The 23,126-nt window shown below is 37.2% G+C and overlaps 1 protein-coding gene across 8 annotated transcripts in view; it reads right to left on the reverse strand.

The window, feature by feature from the left end:
- CNOT4 (CCR4-NOT transcription complex subunit 4) overlaps positions 1-23,126 on the reverse strand; it is a 76,744-nt gene that overhangs the window by 15,842 nt on the left and 37,776 nt on the right. For 3 of the 8 annotated variants that reach the window (XM_068191589.1, XM_068191584.1, XM_068191585.1), the window contains exons 3-11: positions 19,920-20,117; positions 17,108-17,194; positions 16,481-16,582; positions 15,616-15,741; positions 10,972-11,105; positions 6,888-7,043; positions 4,299-4,356; positions 3,609-3,858; positions 1,284-1,781 (exon numbers count right to left, since the gene is read on the reverse strand). In XM_068191589.1, coding sequence (XP_068047690.1) covers positions 1,284-1,781; positions 3,609-3,858; positions 4,299-4,356; positions 6,888-7,043; positions 10,972-11,105; positions 15,616-15,741; positions 16,481-16,582; positions 17,108-17,194; positions 19,920-20,117 — 1,609 coding nt within the window. The remainder of the gene's footprint in view (positions 1-1,283; positions 1,782-3,608; positions 3,859-4,298; positions 4,357-6,887; positions 7,044-10,971; positions 11,106-15,615; positions 15,742-16,480; positions 16,583-17,107; positions 17,195-19,919; positions 20,118-23,126) is intronic. The other 5 variants (XM_068191590.1, XM_068191587.1, XM_068191591.1 and 2 more) reach the window with 3 other exon arrangements.

The raw sequence follows: 23,126 nt of genomic DNA on the forward strand, positions 1-23,126 counted from the left end.
TTGAAAAGTCATGTCCTGTTGTTTATCTGAAAGTTGCATGTAGTTTAGGGGAAACGGAGCAACAGTGCAGCTGTGGATGCTGTTCTTGGTTACTCCATGCCAGAAACCTTTTTTTTTTTTTTTTTTTTTGGTGCAACCAATATCAGTCATTTCAGGCTTAAAACTTTGCTATTGCAAGTGTGAAGAGTTTTGAACTACCTGCACTTGCAGTATGGACCATGTTTATACTTGAATCAGCCCAAAGACCCTTCAACAGTACAGTAGCTACAACAAACCTTCAAAGAGGACAAAGTAAAGCCAAATAACAGCCAAAATTAGTTATTGTAAAAAAAGCCACTAACATTTTCCTAGGTCACCTTCTTATAGTAAAGCTAGTACTTCTAAAACCCACGAAAAGAAAATAATGCTGGCAACATCTCAAGGAGCAGTTTTCTCCACCTCAAGGCTACAAAGAGCTAACAGACTTTCTACCTGCAGTTCATTATTCATGTAATACAATCTTTCCCCTGTTAAAAGAAGGGAATTTGTTTGGGACAAGCTAAATTGGAAGTATGGAAAAACTTCAAGCCCCAGAAGCAAATTTTTATCAAGACAATTATTGTTACAATTAGCTGCTTAGTTGCAATGGTTGATGCAAGAGCCTATTAATCCACTCAGGGCAGCCTAAACTGGCCTGACTGCACATTTATTTTTCTCCAACATCACAACCTTCAGAATGAGGATGAATCCTCTTACACACATTGCAAGCATCCATTTAGTGAAGATTAGCATAATATTAAGGCCATCTGTAGTACAGAAATGAACAGCACTGAATGTTTTACTGTGCAGCCATTTGGTTATGCACAAGAGGGAATGACCCAGCCAAGACATCTGGCACAAATTACCATCATTACAATGTTTTGCATGACTTTAAGAACTCTGGTCAACACCTGCATACCAACGTGAAAGTCACAATGCACTTCCAGGGCCTGCTCTTAAGTAAAGCCAGTCTGGCAAGACTGAAGAGCCAAAATACCAATCTGCTTTGGCACAAAATTAAGCGGGCACATAATACTCCACCTTCCTTATAAAGCTCAACATTTACAAGGCTAAATATCCAGTCACTTTTTTTGAAATACAAAGGATCTATTTAAAACAATATTCCTCCCTCTGTTCATAACCTAGTACAACAGTCAAGAGATAACAGTCTACTGTTCGTTGCTGGCTATTTCCTTTTCCTGTTCTCATTCAGAGAAGCTGAGAGCATGAATAAATAATATTCACCACTGTCCCTATTCACCTACCTGATATAGGGATCCCTCCCAGACCTGTGCTGTGTTGTGGTGGGAGATTCAAGTCCAAGAAATTACTATTTGAGGTGGGATTTGCTGTGTGGTTCAAGTGCATGATGCTATTGCGTGGGAAGGCCATCCAAGGATAGCGAGCTGCTTGGCCTGGAAAACTGAAGGAGTTGTAAACTGCTCGATGCTGTTGAAACTGTGGAAACCTCTGTGGCATGACTGGAAAGGTGCTACTGAGAGAGTTGGCATTTGTGGGTGCAGCAGGATGCAGGAATCCAGAACCTGGCCCTTTGGCAGTTGTAGTGTGTGGGGTAGGGTTCTGAAGAGATGTGGGCGAAAGGGAAGGTTGGTCTTGGACTGACAGTTCCTTCTCAATCAGGTCTGCTAAGGCTTTGCGGGTGATGTCAAAGGGATCGAACCCTAAGTCGTCCTCTTGCTGTTTGGAGGAACCAAACCCAAAAGCTGCTTGCCAGTCTGTGGAGGAGGACACTGGTATAGTTTCTGTTGGAGAAGAAAGAAACAGGATTTACAACAAGAATTATAAATCATTTTCCCATATAAAAACTTCAGCCTGTGTATCTGACTGCGGTCTTTTATTTTCCATAGAATACTACTTTATATGTTCCCCAAAGACACCTTATTCATCAGCTTAGAATGCCATTTTCAGATCAAACTATCACAGACTTCTACTAAAGGTGAAGTGCTAGAAGTAGTAAATAACATTTTTACTGCACAGCTGCACTGTTCTTGAACTATGGAAAAACCTTATCCAGAAAGTATTTTCAGGAATAGTTCCAAGTAGAAAGAGACCAATGACCACTTTGCTTAGAACCTTCTATACCCCATACTACTTCATGGAAGTGCGAACAAGCAAAGCATAAATAAGGTTGTTACTCAGTTCACTATTTTGCTTTCACTATTAATGCTGTGCAAAAAGATAAGCAGGATGTGCCCTCTCAAAAGGAGGAACCTCAGAGCAGTACAAAACTGAAATCAACAAACAAAACCCACAAAAAACACAGGCAATGATAAAACAAAAAAGGGAACTGAATTACAAGATATTGTTAAATATTTTGAGGCAGTATTGCAAAAAAAGTTAACAGAATTTGTCTTAATTTTCAATTACTACTTCTTTTCATGATTGTGTTAAGTTAGCTATTCAAATTCAGTGAATTCTAGTCTATCTTCACATTATTTTTCCTCAAAATTGTGCTCAAGCAACCTGCTCAGTACAGGGTAGCATCACTCGCACCATTAACTCCCTCTGCTGGTAGGGACCTGGTCTGCCGCTGTAAGAAGGTTCAGTATCCTCTCCGAGAAGAAATCGACACTTCTATTTTCACTCTAAAATCCATGATGACAAAGAGTTGCTAGACCAACAAGAACTTGTCCTTTGGTTGTTTAAACCACTTGTCCTGTGGTTATTTAAACCACAGCCAGACACTTTATATTAACTATGATCCCTACTACCTGGAAATTATCTCTCACTGCTACTTAATCCTCACAAAATTGGTGCGCCAAGTGCCTTAGCAGAAAGGAATGTCCTTGGTAATAGATATTGTTTACAAACAGAATTATGATATCCAGAAGCAAGATAAACATCAAAAGATGACTAATCACTAAGTAAACTATATAATATTATTTACATTCATTTTTTTACTGATATTGTTTCATTTAGTTTTCTAACAATTCCCTCAGTTATCTGTGAGCTCTTAAATACTGTTAACCATTTCCAAGACTACAATTACAACTAAAACAATGTTTCGTGCATATGACAAGGTATTTCATAGGACACCACCTGGAAAATAAAGGTATCTTTCAGCTGATGAAATTTAACAAAACTTGTCTGAATTTATAGAATCTCACCTCAAAGAGAAAGATGAGACCTTCAGATAACTATGCAGGATACTAAGAAAATTCTGAATTTTACACAACAGCTTCTGCTATTAGAATTACAAATTATCACATCAAAATATATTGATACCATGTATTTTCCCCCCTCTCAATAAAAACCTGTAACACTAAATATTAAGCCATACATGTCACATCCTATGCACGTTGCTAGGAAAAACTAAAATAAGCACTCTGATAATTTAATCATGCAGCTTGAAAGCCCTGCAAAGTTTATTTAAGAAGAAACCCTTAGGTCAGTGCAATTCATCTGCAGTTAAGTGAAAAATTTTAACCATTGGTAAAGTGGGAAAACACAGTATGGAACAAGTCCTAGAGTTTTAGGTTCTACAGAGTTTTAAGCTCTGTACAACTCTGCACAAGTTTTAAGCAGCTGCAAAAGCAAGCAACACCCAGCCATGTAACCTGTGGATGTACCTGATGTGAAGAGGCTCTGTGGTTCTGGAGCTGTGGGCCAGTCACTCGAAGTCTGTGGAGAGCTGGGGAATGGAGGAAGCCCACTAGGGATGGGGTTAGGGTGCCGGAAGTTGTCAGAGAAAAGTGACTGTGATTCTGTTACAGCCCCTTCAAAAGGAGACCGTGCACTGTGATTAGATGAACTGATGGGTATAACTGGATTGGGTTTTGTTAAACCAGGTGGCGGTGAAGGTGTGTCACTGTTTGTTATCTACAAGCAAGAGAGAAAGAGAAAAATTAGGACATGAGTTTATATATTAAATATTCTTCACTAACTCAGATGAAAAGTTTCCTCAAAGCTCCTGGCCACAATTCGTTTTGTTAATATATAGCTCAGCACAAGGTCAAACAAAAAAATCAACTTAGCAATAGCATTTTTCAATTGTTTAAACTTAGTGGAAAAAGATCGTTGGAATCATTGAGTCCAACCTATGACTAAACACCACCTTGTCAACTAGACCATGGCACTAAGTGCCACATCCATCTTTTCTTAAACACCTCTGGAGACGGAGACTCCACCACCTCCTGGGACAGCCCATTCCAATGCCCAATTATGATACACTTCAGGAAATACTTGCTTCTCCAACTGCAAGTTGCACTAAATCCTCAAACCCACTTGTTACTTTCAGAGCACTTATCTTTTTGTCTTACCTGCTGAGAGCTGTCACCATTTCCTATACTGAGGGAGTCTGAAGGTTTATCGATAGGGCTGCAAAAGTGGGAGGGAAAGACAGTAAGAGACTCAAGTATTTAATGTGAAAAATCAATATTTGTTTTTGTAGTGGAAGAAAATACTTAAAATTATGACAAAAATTTAAAAGTAGGAATTAAGAAGGAAAAAAGTCCACTTATTTTTTATGAGACTGCTTTTTTAATCATAAGCATTCCAATCATTTGTCATATACTGCAATACTTCTTTTCACCACTCTCCATTCTGCTTGCTGACTGCCTTAAGGAACGAAGAAAAGTTTTGAACATGTTCATAGCAGCCCTAGAACTCTATACAATGACGGTATTTTGTAATAGTCAGTTCCATCTATGATACTACTGTAAAGAAACTGGAAAAGATCTGTTTTCCAAACAAGATAATTTTCAGTTTCCATACAAATCCTAAATAAATCTGGGAGAGATAAAACATGAAATTAACAATTTAGTCTTGGTGGCAAATTAAACTTCCTACAAGCCTTTAAGACTGAGGTTTGAGATGGAAAAAACATAGCATAAGAAACTGCCAAAAACGAGCATATTACAAGATACAGCAGAAAACCACTTCAGAAAGCCATTCACTGCAAACTATGGTGACTTGGCTGAAATGGCACATCTCAGGATTCAAGATTCTTATGGGCATCAGTGAGTTGCCTCAATAATGCTAACCGCACTGATGAAATGGTATTATTGAAGTTCATACTAAAATCTTTGTTTTGCAACTTCAACGTACTCTCATTTTCATTTACCCATGAGAAAAGATGCACAAGCATCAGGCTGCACAGGCCAATACACAGATTCTACAAACAAGCATCAGAAATAAGAACATGAATTTCAGTTCCACTAAGAGGCCACAACGTGATACAAGTTAAATTACAGTCAAGATGTTGAAAAATATATGTAAAAATTTCTTTTAACTGGGTGCAGACTTCAGATTCTAGATACACCTTGTATTCAAACAGCCCTTGTTGCTGCAAACTTTAATTACTGCATACAGCCATATAGTAAGGTCAACTATTAATTTCTTCCACTTGCAATTTCCCCCCTCACTCCAAAATGAGTAATCGAAACCCAGAAGAATTCTCCATTCTAAAAGAAACTGTGTAAGAGTAATCATCAATACCTTTTGTTGTGAAAAAAGTGCACTGATTGAGTCAGTATCTCAAACAGATAAATTAAGCTGAGATACTTATGACTATAAAAGAAAAATCACTGAGTTACTCCAGTGAAGACTTACAAATATTCTCTACTTAGTGATCCAAAAGCATGAATAAAGCTCTTCCATTTGAAACACACTGCTTTTGGTTAGTAATTTCTCAATTCCTATAGCACAGAAGTCTGCTGTAGACTCTTCATTACACAATTAATTCTGACTGAAGAGCTGACATTCCAGTCAAATTCTTTTCCTACAGAGCTAACATTCACCATACTGCAGTTTAAAAAGCTATGAGTAAGACAACTTTTATTGACAATCTAAATGATGAAAATGTCTATTATACTTGAACCTGCCTAAGGAGCCTTTATTTGCAAGATAGACTTCCAGCCCTCAGGAATGAATAAGGCTCATTATCTATTGACTACAATATTTTTATTTACATTAAACACATTCTTTTCAGGAAAAAAAAAGAATTGCACATCACTACTGAGATGCAATTCACAGGCTCTCTGATCGCTCCTCAGTGTGACTGCTATTTAGCCTAACAAGAAAGTACCACTTCCAACAACACTCTCCATTTTAGTGCATTGGTTCAATATTGATTTAAAATGAAGACCGGCTACCTAATCAGCAGCACCACTGCTTGAAATATTAGGGTTTACCTTGCTTTTTTCCCATCCAACCTCTGATGAGCATAATGTTTATTACCTAAAGGGGTCCATAAAAAACAAACCAGCATGACTATAGACTAAGACTGTAACTTCTAGTGGTGCATAAGGTGGAAGAGGACACCAGTTCTACTCAAGAAGGGCATCAAAAAAGAAAAAAGTGTTGTCTGGCAATAAGCAGATTAATTACTTCCTCTACACAAAGAAGCCTCAGTTCAACCTGCTGCCCTGTTGTCCCTCTGAGTGGTAATTGGGGAACCCTTTCCTCTGTGTTGTGTTTCTGGAACACATCACTGGAAGGAAATGACAGATATTTTAGCCCTAACATTTAACTTCCCTTTACTGAAGCTTTTCCAAGTAACAAGCCTCCTGATGTACAGCCAACAGCATGCTACTTTTGTGGAAGCTTCTGTATAGAAAGAAAGCTCAGCTCTGACTGGGACTGTGCAGCTGTACAAGCTGTTGATCCCCTGGTTATTCTGTTTCCCTCAGCCATTACCTGTAGTGTCGCTTACTAACTTCATGTTAGGGTTCTCCTGCACAGTGTGCCAGTCTGTCTTTTTAACACGGGCTACACTAAGCCCAGCTTTTTGTGAACTGATCAGGATTTGTATCCAGCTCTCCAGCCAGACAGACTGAAGATCATTCCCTCCACACAAATCAGTGAGAGAGAAAGCAAACTATCTGAAGTACAAAAGGCAGCACAATTACCCGAAATCTGAGTCTGCACCATCTGGAGTCATGTGTTCTGGGTCTGTGCCATTTTCTAATATAGGAGGCGTTTTCCTGTGTTCCATTGTTAAACCGTTGGCCGATTTACTTGAACTCTGTAATGATGGCCAGGCATCTTTGTTATTACTGTTGGGTCTGGAAAAAGGCAAGAGTAAAAAAAAAAAAAAAAAAAAATAGAAGAGTTCAAGTTATGAAGACAGTGTTTTAAAAATTGTAAACACTGGGGAAATAAATCTTTGTGCCAGACAATCCATTAGAATAGATTTATCTGGATGATATTTTTCAGATTTTAAAAGGTGATGACATAAAAAAATTAGTGGGATAGGTACAGGAGAGAGAAAACCAGAGGGAATTCTGTTTTCTTTCCTGAATAGATAGCTGCTTTGCCAATCCTAAAGTCCAAACTTGCCAATTTGAGAGGAAAAAAATGTAAATAAAAATTAAAAATGCCATCAATAGTTCAAGTGTCCAGACCTCTGCATACCTCATTTAGAATTACTTGCTTTAGCCCATAACTTTTAAGTTCTGTAAGTCATGAGCTAAGTCATTCTTTTTTTAATATATGTTTTATATTCCAGGTCCTATCAAGCCTGGCCATAACAGATGAAGTTTTGTGTTTTATACCTACAGAGGAGTCCACAGCTTTACTAACAGACCATGAGACCAGCCAGACACACACACTGTTCAAGTTACTGCTCCCTTCATTTCTAGTCTAAAGCCATAATTACTTCCCTTTTATAAAGTAATATTAAATTTCATTTTAGAGTGCACATTAGAACTGAAAAAGTTCAAGAGAGGACTCAAAGCCCAAAGTAAATAGCTACATTCTGTACAAATTTAAGCAAAATGGAATATAGTCTATAACCACATGGATTCAAATACAGTGTTGTCTGTCAACCCTGCAATCTTATTATAAAAGATCTTTTGTGTTCTCAAGTTCTTCTACGTTACCTGTAGCTTTTCATTTGCTTCTATAAGGAGCTGATTTTAGTGCCCAAGTCCTGTCTTCATAAGAAAGCGGCTTTCATTTAAAAAAAAAAACTTAACATATATATCCTTCCTGATGCTCCCCTACATTAGTATATTCCTATTACATGGTCCAACATTTACATCTTTAGGTCAATTTACTAATTTCACAGTCAGAATCTGGAAATTTCAGTAACTGCTTATAACAACACAAGTGCTTCCTACTTCTATTCAGATAAAATTAGTAATAGTAGCTCCCCTCAATCTCAGTATTTTAAGATTTGCTATTCTGTATCCATCTTTTCTCAACTACATATACAATATGTACATAGATGAGTACCTTGATCTGATCTACAGATCTCATCTTGGCTTTGCTCACATTTGGACTAAGTTGGAGCCAATGAGTTGATCTAATACAGAACATCAGGGAATGAAGAGAAAGAGGCAGAATACCTGTCATTTAACAGTCTCATAGTACAAAAATTAACTAAAATCTAGATTATCAAAACTGTCAATCAATTTAATTTAAATATTCAAATTTATGTTCACTACAGTGCAAAGCCATCTCTATACTAAAACAAACTTTAAAATGCCAGTTAAAAGTCAGTCTTCCATCCAAGGAAAAAGGGAAAGAGAAATAAATTGGTGTGTGCTTTGAGGTGGGGGATTTTATGCGTGTGGGTTTTTTTTTGTTTTGTTTTAGTTAAGTTCAGGCTGCATGTCTCTGAAGGGCTGTTCTCTGAAAGGTCAGCATGTACTTAATAATTGGTTCTTCTTGTAGCATAAGAAAATATTCATTTCAGTTCTTCAGAAAAATGTCATCAATATAATTTAAAAAGTTTGATCTGTTTGAAATGTGGAATAGATCTCAAATTTTGAGAGAACACAGTCACCATGATTATCAAGTAACACAGCAGGAGACAAGTACACAGAGTGGCCCTAGGGGATTTTAACAGTTGTCTTCAGCAGGAAGAAAAGGTCTGCAAGTAGGACCTTTCAAATTAAAACAATTGTAGAAAAACACTTACGAGAGTTTAACAAAGTCTCTTCTACTACTGGATATTTATAATTAAGTATCCACTACTTAGAACTCAACTTCTGTTCCATTCTGTTATGAAGCAGAAATTCTGCACCCCAGAAACACAAGAACGACTTTGGAGCTGTCAGGGGCTGTGACAAACTGCTAGAAATATGAGTATCATATCAACGAATCCTACAACAACAATCCTACAAGAACCCAATTGGGTAGAAACTGTGAAAGAACAATGTGAATTCATCAGTGCAAAAGCTACGACGAAACATGTCCAAATCCTAGCTGCAGGAAATTCACTTTGCAATCCTAAAGGTGGTACCTAGGCATTAGCAAAGAACAGAGACTGAGCTGTGATTATACTGTTCAACTGACAAGAGAAATTACCTCCAGAAATTACCACTCGCCGCCTTTAGAGGAACATGTCATTTTTTCCATAAGTGCTAAATGTTAGCACCACAGACTGGCCAAGCTCCAACTCCTAATTGCTTCCTAAAGGCATAAAAGTTATCTGCAGTTTCAGACAGTGCATTCTTCCTGCAGTGATATAATTTATTTTGCTGGGATCTAATCAGGTTTCAAATTAAAATTAGTTCAGATTTCAAACATAAAATAATCAATAAGCAAGTTCAAGAAGTGGTGTATTTCTTGCTGCACTTTACCTTTGAAGTCAATATTGAACCAGTGCCTGAGAAATAAGAAGCAGCTCTGTCCTTAAGAAAAAAGATCCCTCTGGAAGCCCTGACCACTTGCAGTCAAAGTGCAAATGAAACTGCCTCCAGAAATTAAAGAAAATAGTCCCAGTATCCTAGCTGGAATACCAGTTCTCAGAATTGTATTCTGCTCATTCAAGACCCATTGATAGTATTTTAGATACAGTACCCACTGTTTTGCGTAGACAGCTGTGCAGCAATGCTGCCACTGGCACACTATTGCCTGAAAAACTCAGTAGTGCATGAACTGGCACACAACACAAACCCTGAATACAAGGCCAAGTTTCATATGAAGTGCAATCTAACTCTCACATTCCGCTTTGCCCATGTCCTTTATCAAACTCCTACAAAAAGGAGTAGAAAAAATTGTCAACAGTATTTCTTTATCTTACATATGACATTTGAGTGAATAATTTCCTCAGACTTTCATTTATCTTTGTGTGACTATATACTCATATAGACAGAAATCTTTTCACAACTTACTGAACAAACTACATAAAGAGAACATTATTTTAGCAAGCCATTATAAGTTATATCTGCAGTTACAACATAGTAAAAAATATATGGACTGCACTATAAATCATGATGTAAAAAAACATATTAAGGTTATAAGGTATGTCAGTTACAAAAACACAGACTGCATTCATAATGACACCATACCAAGAAAGTAGACATCTGGTCTTTAACAAATACATTTGGTTTTGCAAATATAAAATACAAGGTCTTCTTTCAGAATACCATCTTCTGAACTACTAATCCAAATGCAGAAACATGTTTCTTTTCTAAGACACACACTCTGTTTTAGAACAAAGTGGTGCATGTGTCCTGGTTCTGGCCAGGGCAGGGTTAATTTTTGCAGTAGCCAGGAAGGGGCATGGCTAGGACAATCAATTCCATACCACCTTAATTAATTTTCTGGGGAAGGGCTCTCTTATGGGTCAGCATAGCCTAGCAGAGGAAGTGGTCAGTACTGCTGGGGTCTTCTGTGGGGTGAGCAATTGTGGGACTGTTTCTTTATCCTCTGTCATTCGTATTGTTGCTGTTACTGTTTTCTTATCTCACTGCTGCTTCCAGTAAATTGTTCTGATCTTTACCTTCTGTGCCTCCAATTCTCCTCTCCTGCTTGGTACAGGGGAGGGCAAGGGGGAGAAATGTGGAGCAGCTTTAGAGGGAACACTCTAAATTGGAGAATATCACTCCTAAACAATACGTCTCTCCACAGAAAAAAACCTATCAGATTTTATCCCATAATAGCTACTAAAAACAGTAGGCAATTTGGGGGATCAAATAGGAATAAAAGTCTTCTTTGGAATAACCAGAAGGAATAACCAGGCAGTCCAGTATCAGTACTTACGCATCGTACCTCTGCAGTGCTGTCACTTTGTTCTTGTTCTTGTCAACTGTACCCGTAGATAATTGGAGAAAGTTGGGATTTAGTTTGTATAATTCTTGCAGTAGTTTCTGTTCATATTCCTGGTGCTTACCCGCCTAAGGAAAGAGAAACTCACAATGAATGAATACTGGTATAATATATATATTTATAGTTATAATTTCTTTAATATATGTAATATCTATGTCCCAAAGCTTAGTAGTTTAGCCTTTACAACTTATCAGGTCATTCCTGTCAAACTCAAAACAGTACTACTCACTCTCAGCACAGATGTGATCTCAACAGCTCTAAAGCTTGCCTAGCAATCACTTGGATGTACCTACCTATTTCTAATTTTTGGGACTTCTAAAGCAGAAAAGCACCTACAACCTTATTAGAACTTGCTCCTCAGTTCTAATCAAGACCTTCACAAATATACCATGGAAATCACAAACAGTGACATCTCCAAGGCAGTCTGCATTTCATATTTCAACCATTCTCAGCTTTTCAGAAGATGGGAAGGAACAAGCAGTTCCTTTGAAACAAAAAGTTCTTCCAAAATGAAAGTAATTTTATATTGGCTTAATAAAACAGCTGAGGTGCATGACATGACAAGCAGCATATTCTAAGCAGTAACTGATAAATCATTCTTTTTAATAACTGAAATACTGAAGTATTCTTTCAGCTAATTGAATCAATTGAGAACAATTTCTTGCTTTCACAAATTTGTGGAGGTCCAATTCAACTCCAGAGTACTAGAATCTGGCAAGTGAAGGAAGAGAGTATTTTTCAGTTTAGCTTGCAGATAACATTCTGTGGCTTAATATAAAAAACAAAACCAGCAAGATCTACTCCTACCCCCAACACTTAAAGTAACATCTGAAATTCAAGATGAGCATTCGTGGTTTTCGTAGGTTGTTACGACACTCCAACCTAAGAATTACTACTTGCAAGTTAAGTATTGTTATAGTTGAATCAAGATACAAAATAAAACAGTGAATTTGAAGTTGTCAATAGTTTTTCTCTACTGTTTCCAGATACTAGAAGATGTCCTCTAGCAAAGGAAATAAGTGCCAAGATTTATGGTCAGGTCTTCTGAATCTTAAGTCTGAAACACCAAAGTTATTATCTATCACATCTTCAGTATTGATTTAGAAGCTCTCACACTACTTGTACATATAAAATTTAACTCTTTTTAACATTGATCAATTCCATACTATTTTGTTGGAACGAGAATGGAATTAATGCATAGGCAATGTGGACGTACCCCTAGAAAAATTTTACAACCTAAAAGAAAAATATGACCTGGTGTTTTTTTTTTAAATTAAACATGAATACACAAAATACAAAAAGTAGTACTGTTGATAAACTACATTCCCTTATGGGTGCTTGTAGAAGGCCAACTGCATATCTCACTGGAATACTTCAGGTCAAACCCTATCAATGAGTCCATTCTTTTGCTACTTAATCCTCCAATTTTCTATTACTGATTGATCCTGAATGTGTCCTTATGTAGTGAACTTATACACCTCTCAAGAAGGATTGAAACATCTGGTATATGCATCATCTTACCCACTTTGTCAGTGTCTACACCCAAGCTGCTACCTATGGTAGGAAAAATTGTGGTTCTACAGTATGGCTCACCTAAATGCCAACCTTGAGATATTCTGCACCTTGGAAATGCTTCTTTCACCATCTACTATGACTGTAGCAACTAGGCTGATGCACAGATTTGCACAATTAACAATTTGCAAACGTTAAGCAGCTGAGTAGGAAGAAACCTCTCTGGATCTCTCAAATTGCTTTAGTGACTTAAGACTAAATATCACAGCCAGGTACATCAGAGGTCTGTCTTAAGTTCATTTACTTGCCACACAAAAGCAAGAAAGAAACAAGATTAAAATCCTATACAGAAGCTTGCAGTTACTGTATTTTATTTGTAACAGACAACCCAGAGGCCAAACTTTGCATTTCCAACCCACCTCAAATTCCCAACTTCACTTTCCTAGACTTCCTGGAGTTCTATGAATTCTTTTTAGTTTGCCACTATATTTAGTTCTATTAATTACGTAACCTAGAATACAAATTCATCCATTGACAATTTTTTTTTTAATACGGAATCAAAGTCTGAATTAATAAATATTCAATCTCATTAAATGGAACTGGAAATTCACTGACAAACAAATGCAGGAAAGTTGGCACACTGAAAGAACAATGTACTTAGCAGGTGTGTAATTACCAATTACTTTTAAGAAAGCAATATGAAATTCAAATAACAAGGAACAAGGAAGGCTCATGTAAGTCACCAAGATGATGGAAAATCCACTCAAGACTTCTGAAGAAACTCACACATGAAAATTAAAACCTGACCAAGATACATAGCCTATCAATTTTAACTAGCAGTCAGGCCAGAGGATTGAGAGTTTGCCACTGACTTCTACAAAAAGGGCTGTAGAAAAGATTCTGTGAACTAGAGGCTGCTAAATAAACTTCCATCCTTCCAAAGATTACAAGGTAATAATAAAAACAATAACAATAATTTTTAAAAATAGAAGTTCATGGATAAACACAAGCCACTGGGATTGAACCTGCGTAGCTTTTGTAAAGGGAAACCGTGCTTCACTAACATGAATTCTTCATAGAGTCAGTAAGCATAAATAGAGAGGCTCCACAAAACTTTAAAAGAAGTTTTTGGTAAGGTTTCACACTAATTATTAATCTGCCACAGAACAGAGTTTGAATTGAAAATGGTTCAAAGTACAAGTCTTAGGGTGCAGAAGCAAGCAATGAGGACTGATGACTGGCATCAGTTCTACGCAACCATCGGCATGCGTGAGAAAGGACTTAAAAAGCAAGTTCTTTGCTGACAGTATCAAGCCTTTTGGGTAATAAACTGCCACAATGATAATGAGGAGCTCCAAAGGAATCCCAGAGAAATTGGCAAACAAGCAAATGGTGGCAAATAAGCTTCACCAAGGACACGTCAGATGACACAAGAAGGGAAAAGCAGTCTAGACCATAGTAACCCACTCCTGATCTGTGGACTGGCTGTTACAGCTCAGGAAAGAAGATGCTGAGGTTACTGCCAACAGACCTCTGAAACTGTTAGTTGATTATGCACTAGCCACAAAAGATGTGCTGGGCATCACTAAGAAGGCCACTTCAAATAAACTAAAATAAAATTAAAAAGCATGTATCACACTACATATAACAGACTGAAAACTGATAAATTAAACTTGGCTTCCCACACATCATGCATCTGAACTCTCCATCTCAAGGAGGACACAGCTAGAAAATATAGAAAAGGGCAACAGATACTGCAGAAATGGAGCAACTGCTCTAAAAAGAAGTTAAAAGACCAGAAACTATGATTTGGAGAGAAACCTGGGAGAGACTAGATCAAATTTTGCCATATCACAAAGGCAATGAGTAAAGTGAGTAAGGGGTTTTACTTTCAGCAAGCACTATGAAGCTAAGATTAAGGGACACTTGACAAAACTAGCTAGTTCGCAGTTTAACACAGGCAAAAGAAAGCACTTTACAAAACAGCTAGTGAATTTCTGGGGCTTGCTGCCACAAAAGACTAAAGTATCGACAGGTTCAAAATGGATTAAATAAATTCATAGCTGACAGGTCTATAAAAAACTAAAGAGACTAGATGGTAACATACCCTCAAACATGTATATGTAACCTATCTAGGTGGTGGGAGAAATACAGGAAAACGTACAGGGAAGGTGGCTTGGTTTGTCCTTGAATTTCTCCTTCTATTGCAATTATCCGCTGAAATCCTCGTAAATAATTTGTGGAAAGTCCTTAATATATATGGACATTCTTCTTTGTTCTCCAGCTTACATCAGCCTAACACATAAAAATTCTACTAGAACAAAATTTGTGCTGGCACTAAGAGCGGAGACCCTCTGCTTCGTGGGCAGACCACACGCAAAAATGACAGCATGGATGCAAGGTTAGCATACTTGAGGCTAACAGCTTTACCACACCTCATGCAGAAGGATGGAAACAGACCAAAAGACTTCAGAATGCACCACATTTGAGACAGTAAAGCTATCCATTTACTTGGTTCCCTACCCTAGACAATAAGCATTTTGATGTTGAGACAGTAAAAAAACCCCCAGCATCGTTTTTTTAGGTGTAATTATAGTAACCCTCAATATTTTTATTTGCAAATGCTTTCCAAACGCTTCACAGGCTAGGAGGGTTACTGGGATTCAGACAGCATGGTCAGCCACAGCATAAGAGTCAATCCATGATAACTGTCCACACACACCAATTTTACAATACAACCCAGATCTGAACTAACTTTGTTCACAGAGATGTACCTTACTTTAGTATGAAAAAAGGGAAAGTAGCTAGCTCAGGTTATTTGAATTCCTGAGTTTATCTTCACCTTTTTGCCTCATGAACACTCACTGGACTTCTCAGACTTCAAAACAGCATGCAATTAAAAAAACTGAACTGTTCTTTGCAATATCCAACTGGTTAATCACCTTTTGGATTTCAAAATTCATTGCTGCCCTAATATTCAGCAAACACATTACACATATTAGACTAAATCACAGACAGTAAGACATATGTGGCACATTTCATGTGTTTTCCATTCACTATGCTTACCTGCATTTCTTCTTTTGTGAAACTGGCTGCTTCATCACCTAGCTCATGTAGATACATGCAGTCTGGTTTTGGACACTGCATATTTTTTAGAAAATAACTGCAGTATTTTGTTGTACCTAATGATGCCTGAAGGAAAAAAAAAAGTACTGGAGGTTAAGAATGCCTTTAATCATATACGATAAAGTTATAGCTAAAAAAAAAATTACCTAAAGATTTGAAATTCCATCATAATGCATTTTTGATGCAGATAGAATAAAAAGTCCATTTGTAAGAAATATATATACTCTCGAGGACTAGATAATTAGGATGCATTTTTATTTTCATCCAACCTAAATAAATGCCTAAGCAAGAGCCTCAGTAAATATTTGCATAATCATAAGGAGAAATGTAGCAGGGTCAGGAAATGAATAGTAACTATATTTTCTACAGCCACCAATATGGCCAAATCAGCCTGAACACCTGTTTACACAGACACCAAAAGGAAAAATAACTTCAATTTCCCAGGGAGCTTCTGAGTCCCAGTGGTGTACGGACTACAGAAATGTTCTGTAAAAGCAAAGAGTGGGTTTTCACACTGTACTATTATGCTATACAACAAAAAAACCACTAAGAGCATGGGGAAGAGGTACATATGTTTGTCTCAAACTTTGTTTTAAGAAGTTATCTGCTAACCCACCAAAACACTGCCTGTTGGATGCTCACTGAATTTCCACTTTGAGATTAATACTCAGAAAAGAAGTCAAAAGCCAATGCACTGGACATTCTTGTTCAGCAATACAAGCATAACCATACAAACAAAATTATATGCTAATCCCTGATATGAATGTTCTACAATATACATGCAAGAAGATATAAATATTACCACCTTAAGTGTTCTGCCGTCTACCACCACATTATTGACGCACTGTATGGCTCTGAGGGCATCTTCTGACCGGATGTAGGTTACATATGCGCTGGCACTGGGACCCTAGGAAGAAAACACACACTATTTACTTGTTTTTCTTTCCCCAGACAGATCTGATCTTAAGTCACCTTTTTAGCTGCTCACTTCATAAACTGGTATATTCAGGGCTTGATGTTTGTAACAAGAAACTGACAAAAAAGGTAGAAGTAATAAGAACTCATATGTGATGCATGAAGAGCAAAGAAAAGAGGAAATGCATCAGTATGTTCCATTAATGCTCTGAAAATACTTAAAAGACATTTTATCCACAAAATGCTGATTAGTGACTAAATGCCATATTGCTGCTTCTTTAAAGTTTCTCGTCCTGTCTCACAGTTTTCAATCTTTCTGCATTTTGCATCCAACTTTGAGAGTCTGGTTGGAAAATGCCTCCATAACTCAACAGTAATTTGATTGTTGCAAGGCCTTTTTTTCTTTTTACACTCTTACCCATTGCTTAATCAGAAGTAGGGAGCCCCAGAATCACTCTGCACACATGTATTCTCTAAAGGAATTAAAATTAAAAAATTACAAAGGCCTCTGACTTACCTGTGAGCCTGCATATGATGTGCTGTTATTAATGACAACTTTATGTATTTTACCAAACTTCCCAAAATATTCTGGTCGTTTCAAAACCTACAAGAAAAGAAAGCTCAAGTGGTATACTTATAATTCATACAGAGGTGTACTTATTCTTCTATGAAACTGTGCAGCTAAAACCTTTAACTAATAAAAAACAGGTCTCTCCTAAAAGAAGAGCACAAAGATTTAGATTTGTTTTCCCACATAAAAACACAGTTACTTGCAATACAAAGTATGTTGTTACTGTAGAACTTTAAAGACAAATACCCCACATTTCATGAGGTATTTAAAAAAATTCTTTCAGTACTCTGATTACACAAATCCCATCCTGGCAAAATATATCCCATTCAGCATAAGAAGTTCCTGTATATACCTGTTTATAATTTGATTTAAAAAATAAAAATCATATTCATTCTTGTTTCCAAATAACCATACACCTTAAAATTGCATTCAGCTATGTTAATTACTAGGTACAAAATGCTGAATCCTGACTGCCATGCACCACACTCCAAAGAAAAAGGGAGTAAACCAATCAGCTCTAGATAATCTCAAGTTTTCTAAAGATCAGACTAAGTAAAGGAAGACAATAAAAGAAAATTTCCAGGGAGAAGAAAAAACCCTTTAGAATCTGTATCATGTTGAAATGAATGAGTGATTATCACATCCATAAAGTAAAAAAACACTCATCTTGCCCTTCCTAGAATCAGTTAGTACTACCACATCATTCAGGGACCCTGTGCAAAGCAAGAACATCACCAGCATATTGAGCAACTCTGCTGCATAACCATTACCTGTGTGCCAGTGAAACTGGCAACATATTTGACACATCTATACCACATGCCTTTTTTTCCCATTTCTGTGATGGAAGAAGGAACAGAAGTACTGACTACTCACGATGAAGCTAGACAAAATAAGGGCATTTCGAGTTCTAGGTAATAACCTGAGAGGCTATAACGGAAGATTTGTTTCCTCTGCTCCATCTTCATATTAGCATTGGATAGTGTAGGTCAACCGTGCTGATCCAAGAACTAAACCACCCCTCTCCTTCCCAAGTGAGCATCGATGCCTTCACGAACTAACAGCATCACACTTGGAATATCCCAGAGAACAACAGGGTATGTTGTATAGATAACCAGTCATTCACTGGTCTCTTCTGACTGCTCTTCATTTGGTCTACACCCTCTTGAAACATACTACGCTTACCCTGAAGGCATCATTGCAGAAGATAATGACAATCCTAAAGAAACTTCCCTTTTACCTAAGCATATTACAGATTATACTCCTCGTACAGTATGACAGAATAGTCTTCACAATTCTCCTAAGAGCATATCAACAGAAGAGGATCCACCTGTACTCCATTTATGATCCACAGACCTATTTCCAGAAACAGCACATAGCAGCCAAGCTCCCATTCCAAATCTCAATTTATGAAGGAGTTTTTTGACTGCTTAAGTGGAAAACTTGAATATATTGTATACTTTTTTTAGCTCATCTCTCTTAGGCTAGGTTTCTTGAAGATCAAGTCACCTTGTGCTATATGCAGCATTCAGTAAGTACACACTATTTTCTGGTATGTCAGTGAGAATACTGTTACCAGTACACCTAGTACAGCACATCCCCAACCCCCAAATAAATCCATTCCTATTTACTTCAAGTATTCAGTGTAAAAATATCTGAGGTGTAAAAAAAAAAGAAAGAATTCAACTGTATTTACTACTATTTTTCTTAATTACAAATCCTCCATCTGGTCAAAGAAATTAAATTTCAATAAAAAATTCATATTGCATTTTTCACTGATAAATAGCCTCAAGCCATTGCTGACAGTTGCTTGCAAATACTTGCTGCTATATTTCAGTACTTACTGAAGTGTTATACACCAGATCAGTTTTAACTTGATCTTTTCTCTTCCCTTCTTATCCTTCCTTTTTTTCTCATTCACTAAAAGCAGCTTTTTACACTTACTCTTCACCAGTCTACCAAAATACAGACTGAGACACCAGAAACAGCCCCTTCTGTTTGAGACTTCTCCAGATATATTAGTCTGACACAGTGAATTTAATCTGGCACTGTAATTTTGAAGACATGTATGTTATCCTGTAGTACATTTCCTCCATATTCTAATTCAAGATACTTTTATGCATTAGCACTTACTCCATTGGCCACCTGCACCTATGATTGATGATGGAAGTAAATAAAGCCTTTTAAATATAATCAGTTTTCTCAAATGAAAACCTTATTTTTGATGATGCAGCGTAGTAGGCTAACTTTTTCTGGGGTCTTCTGCTTATTAACTTTTTTCTAAGGACATAATCCTTACGGTTCTTAGAAGTATATACTTCCAAGTGTTGGTTTTTTCTTCTGTCCCTACAGGTTTGTGTGATACTGTATACCAGTTCTTTGTAATCCAACCAAGCTCCCATTTTAGAATTGGTGATTCACGACATAGCTGTATAGTGCCAGCAGATCCAACCTAGGAAAATGAGTACCTGAAATGTCCTTATGCTTATTTTTAGCTTAAAACCAAGCACCCATTATTAAACAAAGAACTTCCCCCCCCATCCCCCTCCCAAAAAAAACCTAAATCACAGAGCAGCTGTTTTACTCCCTAAAACAAACACTTATTGAGGCTATTATGGAGCAGGAAGCAAAGTTCCCTTAAGAAGTGGGGGTCTCACAGCAGCGAACCTTCTCAACACGTATCCTTCAGAGAAACACAAGGGTATTCCAATGTTTCATGGCAGCAAGTTAAGAGCAAGATCTGAAAGCGTGAACTGCTCACCTCTGGATCTGCTAGGCGCTGAGATAGCCCTACCACGAAGACCAGGTTCTTCTGTACAACCCGTACGCTAGCCAAATGTTTGCGATTCTCTGATATCTTCTGTTTCCTCTCATTTTGTTTCTGTTTCTTTTCATTTTTTATCCTCTGCAGCTCTTCCTGGGAGAGTGGTTTGTACACTGCTGGATCTTCTGGATATGGCTAAACATAACAAACAGCATTAAAGCAAATCCATATAAGAAACACCACCTTTGAAAACCATTAATCACTATGTTTTAATGCAAAAATTTCTTTATTATACTGATCTGACTATTATGGCCACCCTCATTATAGAGGCATACTCAGTCCTTTGGGAAAGGTAAACTTCTCGCATATTTTCACGGAATTCTTCTATTTATAGACATAATATTGATTTGGGCATCAACCACATTCTAACCCAGCTACCTAGTCAATTTGGTAACATTACCAAGCAGCTGCAACATGACAGCCAACACATCCTGTTATAATTTCACTAGCAAGAGCTTAATGTAAGCAGGATGAAAGCATGCACTTTATATTTATTTCTAATACAGATCTGGGTACTTAAATGTACTCAAGACATTTAAGTATATTTAAGTATTTCTGCAGTAAGAAATTAAAATACAAATGTAGTTTCAGTGGTCCACTAAGTTCAAGACAGTAACATCATCATACTACTCAAGGTTTACATGGTTAATTTTTAGTGAAGAGACAGATTTCAACACAATTAATGACAGTATTCTTGCCATGCTTATGTAGCAGTTTGAAATTTGGTCTCTCCCTCCCTGCAGGTAACTCCCCAAACACAGATATAACACTGTATATTTTAATCTCAAAAGTATACAAGAGAAGTACAAGTATCCTCAGAGTTACCTAGAAAGACTGCTCTATTCATGCTATAAAGGTACTATTTTAGCTGGGTCTTTCAGACTACAGTGCACTGTCCTCTGCCCCAGATTATTCCTCAAAGCAGTCCCATACTCCTTACCTGTCCCAGTTTTTTCAGACTGAAAAGTCAGGTTTCACATTGTATACAGAAAGCAATGCTAAGCACAAAAACAAGTACATAAAATATATCTCAAACAAAAAGAAGAGTTTCTAAACATCAAGGAGTAAAAAATGAGAAGAATACGGGAGATGTGAATTAAGACAAAAACTTAAGACAAAGAAGCCAAGCTCAAGCTCACCAGTATGTTGAACTAAGGTCTTTGCTTGTACTACCATAACCAAAGGTTTCAGTGTGCAATTCCAACAAAAATGAATTTAACTTTTTCCTGACTGTCTTGTGTTAATGACAAGAGTACAAAACTAGTTTTCATACTAAATAACCTGAGAAAAATCTACAGCAGATGAAAATGCTTAGGTTAAAAGCTTATCTTCCTCATAGCTGCATGACGTTACTCAAAGAGCCACCAAGTGCTCAGACCTGAAAGTCTTCTGAGTACATCCCTAAACAAATCAAGATCCACTTTTCAGTTTAAAGTTCAGCATTGCTATGCTACACGTGAGGTATGTTCTGCAAATACGCTACAGTTGACTTGAGCAGATGGCATCTCACAAACATCAAGTCCTCTGGAACATGTTTTAGTATCACAAAGGAATTTAAATGTGTAAGATACTTTCACAGTAGTTGAAGATGTCCTTAACATGAAAACACAATAAGAACTCAAGTTACCCTTGAAGAACAGTCAAAACCATAACATTTTTCAAAAAGATATTCAGTATTACTCTGATTTGTTACTCAGTTAACTCAGAGTTAACACTGAACACATTATATAGATTTCAGAATGCACTTGATCAACACCAATGACCAACTAGTAAGGTCACTTGAGATTTGCTATAGCCAATTATTATCTTGTGTTTTAATACATCTACATATGAGGACTTCTGAGATGCAAAATACTTTTACACTTAACGAGCTTCTCAAAATCTGTATTAGTCAATCACGTAAACTAAAGAATAAAAATGTTGGATTTTTACAGGAAAGAAAGACGACTCAGGGCAAAGAGCGAGTTATCTCACTTATCAGTGAGTTCAGGTAGGAATGGGAAGAAAAGTGCACCAGTATAACAGATATAGTTCCAAAAATATGGCTTGCCCTACATCAAATGATGTCCTGTCCACAATCCATTCTTTCTAAGATTAATTCCTATCCCATACTATGCAAGGCAAAACTTGCATGAGTGCCGCTCTCTGGTACTGTGCAAGAAATGCATTAAAGGTTTTCAGCAGATTCAGTAAAGCTCCTGAAGGTCCAAGGAAACTACAGCAAACAGTTCCAAAATTCATCAGCTTCTTTCTTGCCAAGTCCAGCCACATTCAGAGCATATTCTCAAGTGAGTAGCAAGTCAGACAGGATATTTCTTCTCTGTACAGCTATTTGCTGCCGGAGGTCCTGAACATCAATCAGGAAACATCCTGGGTAGCTCAAGCATAACCCTGAACATAACATTTGTATGTCCAAACAGTAGTTTGTATTTCTACAGGAAAGCATAAAAACTCCAAGTAGGAACAGAACTAGGCAGCAGCTTCAGAATCAGGGAAAGAGAAATGTCTCCATCTCAGCAGAAAGCTTGAGGCTATCCAAATAGGAACTTCAGTCATTAAGTAGCAGCAGTAATTGGTGTGCCATCATGGATAACCACACTTGTTTGAGCATCAGAATCTTCCAAAGTTCTCATTAGATACTGTAGAGCTGTATTAAATACATGTTTTGTATGTGTATCACTCATATGACATGCTTATACTGCTCCCAAGGAATAGAAGTAATTTGATATACTGACTTGTAGGACCTGTAAATGAATCAGCACACATCTCTTTAATCCCAAGAATAACCCAAACACAGCTGAGGGGAAGATCATTTTCCTAGCTATGTATCACGTGTGGCATAATAACAAATTAGGAGATATTGCACATTTAAAGAGGGTGGAAGGCAAATAAGCACAGTATCAACATTTCAGAAACTAATTCTAAAAAATCGTATTAGAAACCATTTTCCTTTCAAATAAAGGACAAAATCAGTTTACAGATAGGGAAATAAATTATTTCATCTTCAGAGTCATTGCTTCCCATAGTGCTGAAATTCACAAATTTGGATGATGGTTCAACTACAAACAGGTACATGCACTGGAGACTGCTGGAAAAAGTCTCTGAAAGTCAAGCAAGGTGGATTGACAGCTGGTGTACTTCACA

The sequence above is a fragment of the Anomalospiza imberbis genome, chromosome 5, assembly GCF_031753505.1.
Source record: "Anomalospiza imberbis isolate Cuckoo-Finch-1a 21T00152 chromosome 5, ASM3175350v1, whole genome shotgun sequence".
Lineage (NCBI taxonomy): Eukaryota > Metazoa > Chordata > Aves > Passeriformes > Viduidae > Anomalospiza > Anomalospiza imberbis.